We start from the raw sequence: 18124 nt of genomic DNA, 5'->3' as shown, positions 1-18124 counted from the left end.
AGCGTCGTCGGGAAGTATGTGCACCAAAACTTCTCGTTAAGCTTTAGCGACGTCATCGTCCATTCATATGTATCAATGTGGCTATCTGGGTCGGTAGTTCCATTGTACGTTTTAAGCGTCCGGAGCTTTGCAGTGTTTGGTATTTCGTAATCCAACAGCTCTTTCACAAACGAAGATGTTACGCTCCGGGGAAAACCATCCTGGTTTGGAGCAGTCGACGTCCCTTGCTGGTATTGAGAACTCATTCCATGTTGTAGGGGCGTAAGGTAGCCTGAACTTGGTCCATAAAAGGGGTATGGATGGAATGGTAACTGGAGGGGATAGCTAGTGGAGAAAGGGTGCATGGATGTAACAGGGTTGATCACTATCGGCTGTTGTAAGCTGTTGTTTGGGGGAATAGTCGGTCCAGTCCATGCTCCAACCGTCGGGTAGACTGGTGGTGAATGGTTCATCATGGTTTGCGCCAATGGTGGTAGTAGCGTTGTGGAACTCTGTCCACCAGTCGTCTAGAACGATGTAGGTGTTACGAATGACGGTGAAAGGTTGAAAATATGGCTCGACGGAGGTGCAGTTGAGTGAACTGTTCGTGCCTGTTGCAGCGGCGGCGCAAAGAACGACGGCATCTGAAGCTGTGTAGACGAAAGTAGCTCCACCGGAGTTGTTCCTTGCTAAGAAAACAACGGCTGCGAAATATTTCCGGCAGCTGTCGTAGAACTTCCTTTGCCCAAAACTGGCCTGTTGGTCGCAGTAGGCGGTGGCGTTTCGTCCAACGTCGTCATGGGACGTATGGGACTAATTGGTCGTCCCTCACTACCGTTGGACACCATTGATGCTTGCTTTCGTGCTTTTGTTTGTGTTCTTCGTCTCACAAACGGATGGCGCCAAATGATGGAACCTTGTCCCGGATGAGACCTTGCTTCTGACTATGGGATGAGATCTTCTTGGTTGCCTGATTATAACTGCAAGATCACAAAGAACAAGGGCCGTCAGCCGCTTCCCGGGAGTGGTTCCCGGGAGAACGCTCCGACGGTCAAGTTAGGATGACTTTAGGGTTTGTGTTTGTTCTCTCAGGATTGGTTAGAGAGCTTATCTTGCTGGTCTTGTGTGCACATCCTTTTATACCTGGCGCTCCTGCCTGGTCCGTATCAGACATGATCACTTTTGGAGGAGACAAGGTCAGAGGCGTTGATTGGAGGGTCGTGCGCCCTCAACTGCTAGAGCGCTCTCATTGGCTCCGACGGTAATGCTCTGATCATGCCCTTTGTCTCCTGACCGTATCTTTTGTCTTGGAGCAAGGAACGTTACTTGGCGGGCGCGAGCCTTCCACTTGTCTGTTTCGCTCCCAGGGGCGCCAGCGGGCGCTGAGCCTGCTGGGCTGAGCCTGGCTGGTGTGCCCGACTCTAGGGCTTGGACGCGGTGCTGTTGTGCTGCCCTAGGCACACCATCAGTTATGTATTATGTGCAGTGTATTGGTATTTTGGGGGAACTCACTAAGCCTCGGGCTTACAGTTTCAGTTTATTGTTTCAGGTATATCAGGGGATCGCGGCAAGGTGAATACGTGATCATACAACTCCTCATATTTATGTTTTATGTTTTTGGGATACTCTGATATTATACATTTTGAAAACAAGTTTTGTAATAAATAATGTTTTTTGATCGTTTGAAAAGTTTTAAATTGGCTTGATTTTTTATGGGCGTTACAGTAACATTCTAACATGTTTATTAGATGTTGATTTTGATTTTTTGGTATGCTAGTATTATGGTTTGTAAGCTTTAGATGATTATTGCATGTACAATTAGAAAAACCTAGTACCAAAGCTTTAGGGTTTGCATGTGCACCATATGATTGATGTTTTGCTCATAACCGAACACAAGGAACATAATTTCATTTCATGCTTTTATTTAGACAAGGATATTGTTACTGATTTGGTAATGATAATGGTGCAAATTTGGTTTATAAGAACGATGTCTTTATTTTTAAAGCTTATCATTGTAATGAAACATATGAAACTGTTGTGTGTGTTAATAACATGAGCAATGGTGTATTTAATATTTATTATTCTAATGTTTTAGACAAATCATGCTTATGACATTGTCGTCTTGGACATATAAATAAGAAGCGCATCACTTAACTTCAAAAGAATGGAGTGTTGAAATAATTTGACTTAGGTGATGGGTTTTCTAGGTTACATTAAGAGAATAATCAATACGATTTGCACTATGAATTTTTCATAAAACAATTTATGGACACTACCTATAAATATGACAGATAGTAAGTAACCTATGAATGCATGTAGCTGTATTTTATGGAAAAACAAAACAATTAGTTTTAGGTGTAGAAATGTTATCAATTTTAAACAAACAATAAAAAGATGAAACAAATTTCCACATATCCAGTAGCCACAAAACAGATTTGGAAATGATCCATCACATAAGTTTTGATGTTTGTGTGAGTATGAAGATTGGTTCGCCTAAGGTTGTGTAGGTAAACAAACAACTTGGTAAAGCTTTTGCGTGCTCACTCTCTGAAAAACTCATCGTGAAACAGTTATAAGAGATAATTACGGATGATCCGAAGTAAACGTCTAACTACATGGGGTGTCATCATCATATCATATCATACTATATTATAAATGAATTTTTTTTTCCTTTCACCACATTCATTTAAAACTCTCATGCATTTTCCTTTCATCACATTCATTTGAAACTCCCATGACTTTTCAATTTCTTTCTAATAATAATTATAAGTTGGTTAATAAGGTTAAATAAATATCAAACCTAAAGTGTAATCATATATAAACTAAATTTCAATATTAAAATAATATCTTTACTTCTACTTACAATTTTTTTTTTTTTTTTTTTTTTTTTACATATTATACTTAATTTATTAGTTTTAATATATTGTTAGATGTAAACCATTATCATTTTAAAGATATAATTTTCGAATAATTTGTATAAAATATTTAAATTATTAATTTGAATATAACATTATAGGGTCAAGTTAAATATAAATTTTAGTTGAACTTAAACAACCCAAAGAATATTCTGTAAATATTTAAAAGTGATTTATTGTAATGTCTTTCTAATAATGATTATAAGTTGGTTAATAAGGTTAAATAAATATCAAACCTAAAGTGTAATCATAAATATAATAAATTTCAGTTTTACAATAATATCTTTAATTCTACTTATAAAGTTATGTCTTTAACTTTTAACATATTATATTTAATTTATTAGATTTAATATGTTGTTGTATGTAAATCATTATCAGTTTAAAGCTACAACTTTTGAACAGTTTGGATAGAGTACTTAAATTGTTAATTTAAAAATAAAATTACAATGTCAACTTAAATATAAAATTCAGTTCCACCTGAAAAAACCAAAACATATTTTGTAAATAGTTAAAAATGATAAATTGTAGTGATAAATACAAAAACTAAATTGTAATCTTAATTTAACTCTATATAAATGATTATATTGTTACCTTTAAAATCGAAAAACAATGTTTGATGTTTTAAATAATTATAATGATAGAAATTAAAACATTAAGTAAATAAAATTTAAAAAATTAATTAACAATAACAAAAACTATAAATAATATTAAACCATATATTATATTTAATTTTATTCATGTGTAACTCGCGTATAGAAGTTAGTCAAACGATTGAGATTATGCAGTGATAATAAATGTATATATTATCGTATAATTCAAAATAATCAATATATTATATCAATTTAGTATACGAATTATTATATCAAATTTAACAATAACGTTATTGCTATTTAAAAAAACATATATTTGTAAAGACTTCAACTATATAGGTGTTTCTGCGCAACGCGCGAGCATTCGCCTAGTTTATATGTAGGGGTCGAAAAATGATGTTTTTATAATCAATAATGTCTGTCTGTGACTCCGTATTGTCACATCTAAGTACAAAGCTGACAATCGTACTTAGATTCTTATTTCAGACAGTGATACATCAGAATAAACTTTATCGGTCTGAAATGAAGATTTTGTTTCAGACTAGAAACTCTGAAGTGAATACTTCTATTCCGAAAGTTCTATTATGAAGATAATGATCATTAATTTTTAAATTGGTTATTATTATTAAAATAATTATTTATATAGACTTTTCCCTGAAAGAAAAATAGTATTTACAAATTTACCAAATAGATTTGTTTATGAAGTAACTAGTTTATAACACGTGGGAACCACAGTTATACAATTAATTAAACTTTTAAAATAAAATCTAAAAACTATTTATTAATTATTTTAAATAAATTATTAATTAAGAGAATTTTTAGTTATATAAATTTTAGTCATTGATTTAAAAAAAAATGTGAAATGATATCACTTTATAATTTGTATTAAGTTTATTTTAATTTTTATTCTAATGTTATCTATACTAATAAATAAAACCCATTTTCTGCCACATGTCATGTCCTCATTGATTTGGACACATGACATTTTAATAGATTTTTAGAATTTATTTATTTCCACATGTAATTTTATGATTTGTTCACATATTATAATTTATTTCGGTTATAATATTGAGAGAAATAAATGCTTCCTTGAAAAACAATTGATATATTTATAATGTAATAAATGTCATAATTAATGAGAGCTTTAAAATTGATATTGATATTAAATTTAATGTTTAAATATTGATATTAAATTTTTATTTTTAATAAACCCGTGTATTACACGGGTCGTACACCTAGTTAATTTAATATAATTAGAGTGAGAAATTTAAAATTTAAAATTTGAAATGGAGAATCAATAGGTTTACAAATGTCATGTATTAATTAGAAGATATAATATAATGACACATGATAAAAAGAGAATAAAATATACAGTAATTAGGAGGCTTAATAAAATTACACATGTCTATTAAAAAAAGAATAAAACTATTTTTTTATTAGATTATTAGATAGGAAGATGCTTTGAAAAAAAAAATAATCTAACGGTTGGGCTTGATTAAAACGTCCATAGTCTATGATCTGACGGTCATGACGATTTGTCAACAACAGTCGGTGCTCGTACCGGAGAAAAACCCTGCTCTTCTTTCTTTTTCGGATCTACGATTGCAGCGGGTTCTCACCCGATACCCTGCCATTTGCCCCACTCTCTGTTTCCCTCTATCTCTCTGTCACGAAACAACAATTGTATCTCAGTTTTCGATCGCCGATGGGTTCACTCAAAATGGAAGACATGTCTCTGCCGACGCTCTTCGAGCAGGCTCGTAAAATTCACCTTCTGGCAACCGACTCTGCCGTCGACAAGGTGTGTATGTGTATACATGTATATTCTTCTTCGAGTTTATTTGCATGTGCATATTATGCGATCATAATTTGTTATTTATAGGAGGTGTTGAGAAAGGGCTGTGAAGCATTACAACAGTGCGAGGAAATGATTAGCAAATTAGGGTTGTTTTCAACTAACGAGACCAAGGAAGATATCAGCACTACAAATCTCAAATATATTCTGGTAATTACAAGCTTGTAATTCTCCTGTTTGTTATATAGATCGTTGAGAACTTACGTGTTTGTGTTCATTTATTATTGGGTAGATTTTATGTGATATAGTTAGAGGTTAGCTTTAGGATCAGTTAAACAGGAAATGCTATATCTTAGTCTTTTGGTTTTGTTATTTATCAATTTACAGAAAGTTTCAGTATGAAAAGGATAGCCAACTTTTTTGTGTTATGAAAAAGTCTTATGTAAACCTAATTGCATTATGTTGTATTGGGCAATACCTAGAGTGGGCGGATTAGACCAAAAAGTTAAAACGTAGCCTGGTATAAATTATAATAATACAAAATGATTTGTGCGAAGTTGAGACTAATGGCTAAATGTTTGTCTTTGCTAGTGACAAACCTCTAGGACTGTGTTTAGCAAGTATTATATGGTTTTAACTATTATGACTCACTTTATATGGTGCCCTTTGAATGCTAAAATCTTCTGTCAGTGTTAGAAGAGTCATTTTTATGTGGTGAATAAGTAAGATTTGAAGAGGTTATTAAATTGTAACGAATACGGCTTGTTATGGGAACAGGTGCCGTTTTATCTTGCTGAATTGACAGAGAAGACTGGTGAGGAAGACAGGATAGAGATTTTGAAGGTTGCACAGGCCAAGTCAAAGGTATTGTTATTTGTTAATAACTTTAAGACATACCTGTTGAACATATGCATATATACTGTCTGCAGTGTTTTGCATACGTACCTAACTTTGAAGGACATGTCCTTGTGTAGGAGTTTCTTTCATTCTGTGATGCAATGGAGCTTGTACCTGAAGATGAGTTGGAAACATCTGAACAAGGAGGTCAGAATAGTTTTGTAGATAGAAGGGCTAAGAAGGTAATATTATATTATATTAAATTCCCTTGAAACCAACTACTGCTTTCAATAACAATTAACATAAGTTGGGTGATTGTAGATTGCTCGTTTCAAGCGCCAACGTGCTGCAGAGTCAAAGCTTTTAGAATTAAAGGAATGCAAAGAACGACGTGGGCGTTCAACTAAAGCTGCAGCCCCACTGTCTACTCCTGCCGATGTCAATGATGTGCTAGATGATGATGATGATGATGGTGAAGAGGAAAGGGAGGTGAGTTTTAGGCTTTCAGTGCATGAATTCATGATTATGTTTGGGCTTCACTTATTTTATATTATTATTTGTTTTTGGTAAATTTGTAGGCATGGCTTACAACAATCTCATTGGCTATCTGCAAGGTTAGTGTGTGTAGTTTTTGAGTAAGTTTCTTGTTTCCATTCTGATGAAACCATATGAATGATGACAGGCTCTTGATCTAATGGAAATGCTGAAGAAAGAGGAGGAAATGCTTTCTGCAATAAAGGAAAAGAAAGAGCAGGTATAAGCTGATGAGAAATGGATGATGATGATGATGATGATGTTGAGAGTTTGTGTATTTTATTTGCATTTTGCAGGAAGGAGGAATTGAAATTTCAGAGGCTATACTCGAGGAACGTGCGAAAACAGTAGAAGACTGGCATCGAAATGCCGCTGCTCGTGCTCGATACATGAAACCAGCAGCACCAATTACATGTGCTACTTTTGCTCAAGATGTTTTGGAGGGAAGGGCCAAAGTATCACAGCCACACGATCACAAACACCAACAACCGCTCTTGTTTGGGCCGGCTAGTCTTGTGGGACCCGGTGGTGGTACAAGCCACAGGGAAAGGATTGCTGCACAGGTTTTCCAACCTGGTCACAGGTATCATCATCATCATAATTGTAATGATTGCAATTACCAATTTTATTTTATTTTATATCAATATATTGAATTGATTGATGGATGATATGTGTTTCAGAATGCCAACAATGAGCATAGAAGAAGCTGGGTTGAAGGAGATGGATATGATGAATAAATGGCAAGAGAGGACTGCTAAGATGATAGAAGAAGCCAATACTTCATGGCATAATGACAAGTGGAAGCCCAGGGCAGGTGGTGGTGAGGATGATGAAGATGAAGATGAAGATAGGACAAGAGCTTTTGATGACTGGAAAGATGAGAACCCTCGAGGCGCAGGCAATTCAAAGCTCACTCCTTGTGGCTAGCTTTGCTTTGCTTTGCTTTTTCTGAATACTGCTGCTTCATGTTGTACACGTCATGTCATTCATAATCATTTAAGGCAGATCATATGGAAATTGGTGGATAGATTATATATTTTTGCTATGTAGATTAATGATGAAACAATAATCACTATAAAAGATTATGTTATGCATATCACAAACTTGTCTACTTTAGTATTTCCATGGAAAACCACCACTTTAGCAGGGCAGTGGGCAGGCTCAATTCTCATCTGAAACAATGTGGGTGGTATCTCTTCATTTCTTTTTGAGGGCATTAGTTAATAGGATCCGCAACTACACATTTCAATGGTAAATAACACCCCATTGTACATGAACTCGCTTGATTTAGGTTTAGGCTCTCTAATGGAAAAAAAAAACCTCTTTATTATTCACACTATAATACTTAATTTAGGTTTAGGCACTCCAACTTGACTCTATGGCTAATGCAATCAAATAAAAGTTTTTTTAGACCTTGTAATCTTTGTTGATCGACTTAACATATTTATTTATTATAAATTGGGGATCAATTCGGTAAAATGCAATAATTGGAAGTACTAAGAATGTCCGTTGAAAAAGCTGTAGAATCAGCTTTGTCCAACCGCTGTAATTGAAGGGAATTTTCGTAATTTACTCTTAGAAACTTGAAACACCCCCAGACCCAAACCCAGACCTATATGCAAAGGAAAGCAGTGCAAAAAGGGCAGTTGGTGACGATGAACAAGTGTTCAACTAGAAAGTAACATATCCACATTCTGACTGTGCGTGCGAGAGACAAACAAATTCACAGTCTTCGCAACCCCGATTCATTTCGATTTTCGAGCATCATCATGTTTTCACCTAACCAACAGGTATCGATTTTCCGTTAGGGCTCGCATTTCTTCTTGTTTGTTCAACATGGTCGATACTTTTTTTTTTTGGAAAGATATTGAAATGTTTTCTAGGTTGAAATTTTGTGTAGGAGTGAGTATAGGACAATTGCTTCGTTAATTAGTAGTATTGGTGCTGGGGGCTATATTTAATTTCTGAATTTTGTATCTCTTCATCTTCTCCTTCTCTTCGTCTTCTTCCTTGAGAAGGGGAAAACTAGATTGTAGTCCCCCTCCTCCCTTTTTCACCGCACACACACTCCCATTTTTCAAAATGTTTGACCGTTGAAATATATATATATATATATACACACACACACACTTAACCCTTCAGTTTTTATTTTCACATCCTATTCCTCCCCTTCAGTATTCTATCACACACAACACAAATGTCGTCGTCATCTTCTTCGTCTTCTTCTTCTTCATCATCGGATGACTGGGTGATGAAGGCAACAATGTTTGCCGCAACAATGGTAAAAGAAACAATCAACATGTTGGTTGATGAAGCCGAAAGTTCACGTAAAAGAAGAAAAAAATCTGCTTTATGCAGAGATCGTGAAGCTGCACAGAGACATGATCATCTTGTACGTATAGTTATTTGGTAAATTAAATTTTAAATATGTATTCAAAATTAAAGTTGAAAAAGTTAGCGAGCCTAATTGCATGCTTCATATACAAGTCAAAGTGGGAATGCAAAACAGCTTGTAGTTGTAAAGGAGAGCAGGTGTGAGATGAAATTGTTTCATCCAGATTTAGAATGAATATTCAGAAACATTTCTTCTTACTTTCAGATGCCAGCAGTACATGCACAAGCAAAGCTGTTAAGTGTACAAGTTCCTTCACCTTCACCTTCACCTTCACCAACACCAACCAACTATGCTGCTGCTGCTGCTCAGAATGACTCATACTCACACTCACCTTATGCTGCTGCTGCTAATGCCATCCATGGAATGCCAAACCCAAACCCTGCATTTTCTCACGCAGAATCACTCGTCTCTTCTTCAAAGGTCGTAAATTCCAATCTTTTAATCAGTATTTTTTTGTATCTTAACACTTATGCTGCTTATTTATCTTTGCAGAAGCTTGAGGATGAACTGCTTTTGCTAGGACGGAATATAAAAGACCATGAAGAAAACATTGAATATCTAAAGACTCAAATAAGCAGCTTAGATGACCAGATTACAGATATTCAAGGTTTTTCTTTTTTTCTTTAAATAGCCATATCTGTTCAGTATCCCCTTTTCTTTTTTTTTTTTTTTGAAAAGAAAAAAAAGAAATTGTTTCTCATGTCATGTAAATATCTGTTAGTTACTCTTGGAAAGAAACATTCATCAAGCCCACATATGACAGAAGATAAGGATCTGTCTGAGCAGGCAACAGTTGAACATATAATGCAGCATCGTAAATCAGCTGCTTCCATTGTATGCCAATTCAAGTATGATGGCGCTCATGATGATCATCCAACTGCTATTAAAGATGTTGTAGGTGTTGTTGCAACTCTTGGAAAAGTTTATGATGATAAACTTAGCAGGTTAGTCAGATTGTAAATATAGTTTTGTAGATCATTGATTGATATGAATTATGAAACTTGTATGGAATATGGATGGCAGGCTTCTATCCGAGTACCTTGGGGTAGATACCATGTTAGCATTAGTTTGCATGACATATGATGATGGTGTTAAAGCTCTTGAAACTTATGACACAGAAGGAGCTGTAAGTAAAAGCTGTGGGATTTATGGGGTTGGAGCTTCCATGGAAGGGCGATTCAATGTGATATGTCTTGAAAATCTGAGACCATATGTAGGGGAGTTTATGGCTGATGACCCACAAAGGAGGCTTGCTCTTGTGAAACCAAGGCTACCCAATGACAGATCTCCACCAGGGTTTCTAGGGTTTGCTGTAAATATGATCCATATTGATATTCCACATCTGTCTTCTCTCACAAGCAATGGATGTGGTCTTAGAGAGACTCTTTTTTATAGCCTCTTCTCAAGGCTGCAGGTTTACAGAAGCAGAGCACATATGCTACAGGCAGTCCCTTGTATATCTGATGGAGCCATATCACTTGATGGTGGGATCATAAGGAGCAATGGTGTCTTTGTTTTTGGCAATCGGTAAGTAAGAAATTGATGCTTATATTTTTGTTTGTTTATCAATATATATATATATATATATATATATATATATATATATATATATATATATTAAATTCTTAGTTTGGTTGTTTGTTCATCTGATCTGATAGGGAGAAGGAGATGGATGTTAGATTTGCAATAAGTAGTTATCTGCCTGAGAATTTGGTTGAAATTGAAAAGAAGTTGAAGGAGTTGAAATGGGAAAAGGAAACACTGGTGGAAACACTGCAGATTGAAGAACCAATCTTGGCAAACATTCGCTACACTTTTGAATTTAAGAAGCAAGATTTTGTCAGGTTCATGGCCCAATGCTCACCGTATGCTGCTATGCAGGTAAATCAAGATCCTTTCCTATTTTTGACAATTGCAAGATCTTGATAAAAATTTCTTTTTCAAATGTTATGCTTATGCAGTACCCAGTTCCAGCTACTCCAAGAAGATCAACGCCTAGATGATGATATAACTGATTTCTGAATGAAGATTTTATTAAAATTGTAGGTTAGGTTATGCAAGTCAGTCTATAGTTTATGATTTTGAATGTGTGATAAAGGGTAGCCAAGCCAAGTAGTGCTTCTTATTTAGTTTGTTGTTTGCCCAACATAACCATAAACATACATCTGATTGAAGCATGTTTCTGCATAGGACAACATGCTGTACATTGGTGGACCCTTAAAAATTCTAGTTGGGGGTAAAAAGATTTCCCAGTGGTTTTTTCAAAAAAGATTTGGTCTTTATTATTATTTTTTTTTATGGGAAATTAATAAATTTTAAACACCGTGTATCTGAAAAAAATATAACCCAATTTTTTTTTTTTGCAAAATAACCATTTTGTCCGGAATGAGGCATTCCGGACCAAGAAAAAACATTTTTTTGACAGTACTCCGGAATGCCTAACTTTGGAGTATTGTTCATATTCTGGACTAAAATTTCGGATTTCGGAAAAAAAAAAACTCCGGAATTTCAAGAACAAGTTCGAAACCTGAAGAACAATTCTGGAATTTCAAGAAAAAATCATTTTTTTTCTTAATTTAACAAAAAATTAAACAAACATAATAATATGAACTATATACAATATAAGTGTATAAGATTAGACATTTTATTGAAAAACGTAACAAAATGTAGCATTTGGAATCCCAAAAAACAAAATAATTTCTTTCAAAATAAAAAATTAAAAAAAATGAAAATAGATGAAGAATACTTCGCTATGAACAATACTTCGGAATTAGGCATTCCGGAGAAAATGGTTATTTTTCAAAAACTGAAAAAATATGGTTATTTGTTTTGAAAACCTCGTTTATAATGGTTACTTTACTCAATTTTCATTAATTATTTATTTTATTATAATGAAAATATAACCATAAATAAGGTCTTTATTTTTTACATTTATTCCAAATCTTTGACATAACCAAAGAAGTTAAAACCAAAGATGGTCTCTTATATTGGTTTCTCAATTAATCAAACGTCAAAAAATACTAGGTTTTTTATCTTTTCGATTTTGACACTATTAAATTTTCTTAATTCGAACATTGTGTTTTTCAATTTTGTTCGGTTTTGATCATATTTCCGGTCAACGGATTCAAAATGATGTGACATTTATTGATGGTGTGGCGTTAATATGACATGATGATATGTCACTGTTAAAACTGAAAAAAAAAAAACTAAAATAGTGATTTTTGTGAAAACTATAATGTGTGTCAAAATCAAAAAATAAAAATAAAAATTTAATGCCCTATGTTACATTTACCGGTGAAAAAAAAATACAATCAATATTATAGGTGAAAAATATTACCTTGAAGATGAGATTATTAAATGAAACATGGCAACCAAAATACACACAAAAGATTTGGTTTTAGGAACGTTAACTTAAGTCCCTCTTCTATAACAACCCAAGTTATATCCTTTTTTTTGACCAACCTTCCATGTTAGCGTGGGTTTAATACAATTCAATTCAATTTTCATATAATTAAAATAACCTTTATTTTGTGGTAGTTTAAATTAAAATAACATGTATATACTATATAGTATTATAGGAAAAAGTGATTTAATTTAGATGCAAGAGAAGGGGAATAGAAAAAGGAAGGTTCTACCGAGAATTGAACTCGGGTTACTGGATTCAGAGTCCAATGTCCTAACCGCTAGACCATAGAACCAATTTGTTTACTCTCTTGTTAATATTTATTATAACATATTTAAATAAGATACAAAGATAGTAGTTAGTACTCGTCAGATTTTACCCAAAATATGAAATATAATAACATCCCTTATTTAATAATTGAGCTTTCCATATAAATAAATATAGATTATATAATGCAGATTTGTCATCTATTTATGATCTAAATTTGATAAAAAAAATAATAGTAAATTCTATTTTCAAAGTTAACGAAATCGTCACTTTTTCTTATTTAACTATTACAAGTTCTAATTTTTGTTTGTATCTTTACTCATCAATTTGTGATGGCCATCCATTCTAAGAGTTGGATATTTTGTGTTCCTTCCATCGACAATGTGAATGTACCCTCTGAGATGCATAAAGTACATGTCATCAAGATTCCGAATCTAAAATGATAAGAAAACACCACATATTTTCAGTTTCATACGAGGAGAAATTTTGCAATTGTTAACCTTTTATTATCAGACTTAAACGCATGGCATGGAATCATTCATCTTTGTAGTTTGTTTTGTAATCAGTATTTGAGAGAGATTAGGGTAAGATCACCCTTTTTTTTTTTCTTCTTTTGAAAAAGAAAACTGAATATTTTGTTGCGTGAAAGTTATAAAAAGGAATTCAGGTAGATTACACAAGACCGTTGTTGTAAACTATTACCAAAATTATTATTATTAATTTTTTTTTTGACGACATTTGTCTTCCATCTGATCTTGTTTGTCGTAGTCGTTTGTGCCTCTACATTCTGCTCGCCCTCACAATTCACAGTTCACAATTCATAAAAAAAAAAAGAAAAAGAACCCAAGATTATCTTCTAGGAATCCAACATTCACCTTCATCCATGATTTTACTCTAATCAAACTCCCTCAATTTTTTTCTGTAAAACAATAAATCGGATTTATTTTTGGTCGGTTGGTGTTCTTTCCCATCCCCATTCGCAAAGACCCAAAATTTCCCCCCGAAATGTTTCTGTTATTGTTAATTTAGGTGTAGCTTCTCGTCTCTCAATCCCATTGATTTTATACCTTCATTCCCACCAAAGTTTCCTTTACAAGATCGATCTTTCTTATTGTGTTTTGGGTTTCAGTCATTCGTCATGGCTGCTGCTGTTCTAAGATCAAAATCATCCAGAGCCACAGCTTCTTTATCATCGCTCTCACACTTGAGAAACTGTTTGCTAACGCACGATCTTCACACTGGTCCTCTTCCTAATTTCCATCTCACTTGTTCGAGGCCCGCAACAACCAAATTAGATGAATACCAATCGTATAAACCCTTTTTGGTCTCAGGAGAATCTGTTGATAAGGGTTATGGATTTTTAAAGAGTAATAGTAAGTGGAGATTAAGTAATATGTATGGTGGTAGTATTGGCGGTGGCGGTGGTTTTGGAGAGCCGCCTGAGGTCTGGCAACCTCATGGAGATGGTGGTAAGATTGTTCCATTGTCCGGTGCGGGTAACCCAACAACCGACGGGTTCGGGTCAGGTTCTGGAGATGGGAATTGGGGAGGGTCTAATTTGGGTAACAGTTTCCCAACTCCAAAGGAGATCTGTAAAGGACTTGACAAGTTTGTTATTGGTCAAGAAAGAGCTAAAAAGGTTATCCTTCTTCTATCTGTAATGTTCTGGTGGCCTAAAATAAATTTTGTTTTCTTGTGATTTTGAAGCTTATTTAGTTTACTCACTAATGCACTTGGAATAATTTGAAAAAAGAATTTGTGTATTTGCTCCTAATAAATATTTAGCTGGATATGAAAAGATGTCTGCTTATAATTCCATTCATGCATACATACAGGTGCTGTCAGTGGCAGTTTACAATCACTACAAGAGGATTTTTATGGACAGTTCACAAAAGTAAGCACATTGTTCCCTGATCTGTTTGTTCCATTTTGAGTATGAAAAAGATAATTAAAAAAATATGTATATATATATAATAAATTTAGTGGAATGTGGAGCATGCATGGGGACAATAGTTTGTGGTAAATGCTTCTGATATATGATATTATTACAACTTGCAAAGTTAGGCCTGCAGGAACTTCAAGAAATGACAAGGGGAATGGTGTGGATGGTGAAACAGTAGAACTTGAGAAAAGTAATATTCTTGTAATGGGCCCAACTGGTTCAGGTAAATTTTTTTTTTTTTTTTTTTTTAATTCATATTCGAATGCAATCCTGTTTTTCCTTACACCTGCAAAATAATATTGATGACAGGGAAGACACTGCTTGCAAAAACATTGGCACGCTTAGTGAACGTTCCCTTTGTTATTGCAGATGCTACTACACTTACTCAGGCAACTATTTATTCATTATTCATTATTCATTATTCATTTAGGGGTTATGATTTATTATGTGTACATATTTTCAGCTTTCATACATGTTTTTTTTTTTTTAAAATTTATTTGCAGGCTGGCTATGTTGGGGAAGATGTGGAATCTATTCTATACAAGCTTCTCACAGTATGTCACTTGTGCCTTTTCTTAGCACCAATTTCTATACCCTTTAGTTACAATTTTGCTATTTTCATACTAGAATCTATGCGACATATATATATATATATATATATATATATATATATATATATATATATATATATATATATATATATATATATATCAGATGAGTTAATTGCAAGAAATAGCAATGTACTTGCATTTATTGGTTTATTATAGGCATAGCAATCTACAAGCATACAAGAATGTACTTTGGAAAATCTACCCAATAATACTAATGTCATCTAAATAATAAGTAGAAACCAATTTTCACTGCTACAGCTAGGTTGATTTTCAAAGTATAATGTTTAATAAGAAAAAAAAGAAAATTGAAAGTCAAATGTGATAGTTGGGTAGATTTTTTTCAAAGTACAATACCCTAATAAGAAAAAACTGAAAGTAGAATGCTGTAATTAGATTAATTGGAAGTAGGAGAGTATATAATAGACAAATAAATGTTGCTATGTGTTGCATTTATCCTTAGATGTATGATGTATCTGATTATAACCTATTCTTACTTCAGGTTGCTGATTATAATGTAGCAGCTGCTCAGCAGGGCATCGTGTATATAGATGAAGTTGACAAAATTACAAAGAAGGTTTTGCTAAAAAAAAATAAAAATTTAATCTAAGGAGTAAGGATGAGCATGTTTGAGTTTGATGTGTTGTCTTAATTGGTTGCGTCATATGATAGGCTGAGAGTCTTAACATTAGCAGAGATGTCTCGGGTGAGGGTGTGCAGCAGGCATTACTGAAGATGCTGGAAGGGACTGTATGTTGTTGCTTTCTTTATGCTACACATTTTTTATTTTTTAAACATTGTTTGGAGTCCACACTAATGCTATACTATTTATTTCTAGCATAGCATAGCATTGCATGTTATGTTGAAAATTAATGTCATGTCATGTCTTTCAGGTTGTCAATGTCCCTGAGAAGGGTGCACGGAAACATCCTAGAGGAGACAACATTCAGGTAAATCACACTCTTTTATGACCAAAAAAGTTCATTCATACATTGGTTTTCCTAGTTTATTTTATTAATATATATATATATATATATATATATATATATATATATATATATATATATTTTGCAGATTGATACGAAAGATATTCTGTTCATATGTGGGGGTGCATTTATAGATCTTGAGAAAACCATTTCTGAAAGGTATACATACATGTATATTAATTATTTTAATAAAAATAAAAAATAATGTGGTTTGGTTTGTGTTGGGTGATGTTATTTCAGACGGCAAGACTCTTCCATTGGTTTTGGGGCACCTGTCCGTGCAAACATGAGAACCGCAGGCGTTACAACTGCTGCAGTCACTTCATCTTTGTTGGAAACTGTAAGACAGTGTAACCTCGCTTCTTCACATTTGGTTTGAAACCTTAATCATGAATTATTATTTTTTTTTTTCAGGTTGAAAGTAGTGATCTCATTGCTTACGGATTGATACCTGAATTTGTTGGACGCTTTCCGATTCTTGTCAACTTATTAGCTCTTACAGAGAATCAACTTGTCCAGGTAGGTACCACTTTGGTCAATAATACTCATATCTTGCTTTTAATATATCAATCAGATTAACTCAAAAAGAAAGAAACAAACCAAATTTTCTGTAGGTGCTAACTGAGCCAAAGAATGCGTTGGGGAAGCAATACAAGAAATTATTTCAGATGAACGGAGTAACTTCTTGCATGCTCAGATATCACTTGTATATTTTCACTATAACAAACAACTTCACTTCCAACCATTTACTCTTGTTCTTTATTTTTTAGGTTAAGCTTCATTATACAGAAAGTGCATTGAGACTAATTGCGAAAAAAGCCATAACCAAAAACACTGGTGCTCGGGGTTTAAGGTCCTTGTTAGAGAACATTTTGATGGATGCCATGTACGAGGTTTGTTTACTCCTACTCTTAGGTGCTGTTTCTTTTTGCTCGACTTAATACAGAAAGAATGAATGGCTTGATAGAGAAAGTCACAGATCATTAAGTCCTCATCATTACTTAAAATTCCATTGCAGATTCCTGATGTAAGAACAGGAAAGGACATAATAGATGCAGTTGTTGTTGATGAGGAGGCTGTGGGAGTCCAAGGACAGGGTTGTGGGGCCAAAATCTTGTATGGTGAAGGGGCACTGGAACATTATCTATCACAGCATGATAATAATAATAAAGATTTAGAGGTAGGTGAAGCTGCCATTGTTACAATCTGTTAAACATTGAATTATTAAATTAAACATAACATGTTTGTTTCTTTGCAGGCGGATGGAGAAGCTGAACTGCCATCCATTGCTGCATTGTAAATTGTGTTCTTCATTGATATTTGATAGTAGCCTCACATGTGTTATGTGTACTGTACAGCATAATAATAGATTATATAAAGTTGTAATAACAACCAGTTCTGCAGCAAAAAACCAGCACCATCTGTCATCTCTAGTCTCTAGTATGTATATATATATTATATATGTAAGCAAAGTCCATTTTAAGATATGATCTTGTAGCATGTTTGGCATTCCCTTTTTTCATCAATCTAGCTACTGTATAAATAGAACCTACAAAATAAAGCTCAACTCTATGCACGTTAGGAACATGCCCAACCTTGTACACCTTTTTGGATGGAACATGAATTTGTAATTTTTGTTCATTTGACATCGGGTCTTAGTTTAATGTAATGATGTCAAGATCACAATCCTACATAAGATCGATTTTCGCTTTATAAGATCCCTTGATCATAGGATTGAATTGGGACCAAAATAATTTAGTTATAAGTCTAAATTATGAAAAATACATACTAATCAATTAGTTTTACAAGTTATAAAAAGTTTAAAACGTTCATGATAGTTACTACATATCATATTCAGTTTACTCTAACAAAA

The 18124-nt window shown here is 33.8% G+C and overlaps 3 protein-coding genes and 1 non-coding gene across 8 annotated transcripts; 3 read left to right on the top strand and 1 right to left on the bottom strand.

The window, feature by feature from the left end:
- The first annotated feature begins 5038 nt into the window (after positions 1-5038).
- TAP46 (2A phosphatase associated protein of 46 kD) lies at positions 5039-7761 on the top strand. Its single transcript, XM_079027428.1, has 9 exons — positions 5039-5285; positions 5367-5489; positions 6057-6143; positions 6254-6358; positions 6438-6605; positions 6695-6730; positions 6799-6870; positions 6947-7233; positions 7331-7761. Exons 1-9 carry the CDS (start codon positions 5190-5192, stop codon positions 7575-7577), a joined length of 1221 nt encoding a protein of 406 aa, XP_078883554.1. The 5' UTR covers positions 5039-5189; the 3' UTR covers positions 7578-7761.
- Positions 7762-8227: 466 nt separating this feature from the next.
- Positions 8228-11290, top strand: LOC145088936 (protein DEFECTIVE IN MERISTEM SILENCING 3-like). Of its 2 annotated transcripts, XM_079027426.1 has the most exons (8): positions 8228-8440; positions 8826-9042; positions 9250-9465; positions 9538-9652; positions 9767-9989; positions 10069-10572; positions 10704-10926; positions 11007-11290. In XM_079027426.1, exons 2-8 carry the CDS (start codon positions 8848-8850, stop codon positions 11046-11048), a joined length of 1518 nt encoding a protein of 505 aa, XP_078883552.1. In that variant the 5' UTR covers positions 8228-8440; positions 8826-8847; the 3' UTR covers positions 11049-11290. The 2 variants fall into 2 exon arrangements, with proteins under 2 accessions (XP_078883552.1, XP_078883553.1); XM_079027427.1 differs by lacking the exon at positions 8826-9042 and having other exon boundaries at positions 8231-8440.
- Positions 11291-12671: 1381 nt separating this feature from the next.
- TRNAQ-CUG (transfer RNA glutamine (anticodon CUG)) lies at positions 12672-12743 on the bottom strand. Its single transcript has one exon. It is a non-coding gene; the product is annotated as a tRNA-Gln (tRNA).
- A 424-nt stretch (positions 12744-13167) lies between these two features.
- On the top strand, positions 13168-17738 carry LOC145088935 (CLP protease regulatory subunit CLPX1, mitochondrial-like). Of its 4 annotated transcripts, none has more exons than XM_079027423.1 (16): positions 13168-13299; positions 13845-14354; positions 14551-14609; positions 14780-14880; positions 14967-15046; positions 15161-15211; positions 15768-15842; positions 15938-16015; positions 16159-16215; positions 16340-16410; positions 16492-16591; positions 16666-16770; positions 16866-16928; positions 17022-17144; positions 17270-17431; positions 17510-17738. In XM_079027423.1, exons 2-16 carry the CDS (start codon positions 13854-13856, stop codon positions 17549-17551), a joined length of 1668 nt encoding a protein of 555 aa, XP_078883549.1. In that variant the 5' UTR covers positions 13168-13299; positions 13845-13853; the 3' UTR covers positions 17552-17738. The 4 variants fall into 4 exon arrangements, with proteins under 4 accessions (XP_078883549.1, XP_078883551.1, XP_078883550.1 ...); XM_079027425.1 differs by having other exon boundaries at positions 13194-13299; positions 14776-14880; XM_079027422.1 differs by lacking the exon at positions 13168-13299 and adding an exon at positions 13605-13744.
- Positions 17739-18124: the final 386 nt, after the last annotated feature.

This window comes from Lactuca serriola, chromosome 2, assembly GCF_051521515.1.
Source record: "Lactuca serriola cultivar US96UC23 chromosome 2, Lser_US96UC23_V15, whole genome shotgun sequence".
Lineage (NCBI taxonomy): Eukaryota > Viridiplantae > Streptophyta > Magnoliopsida > Asterales > Asteraceae > Lactuca > Lactuca serriola.
Note: the sequence above shows the minus strand (reverse complement) of the source record. Positions and strands in the feature narration are given on the sequence as shown.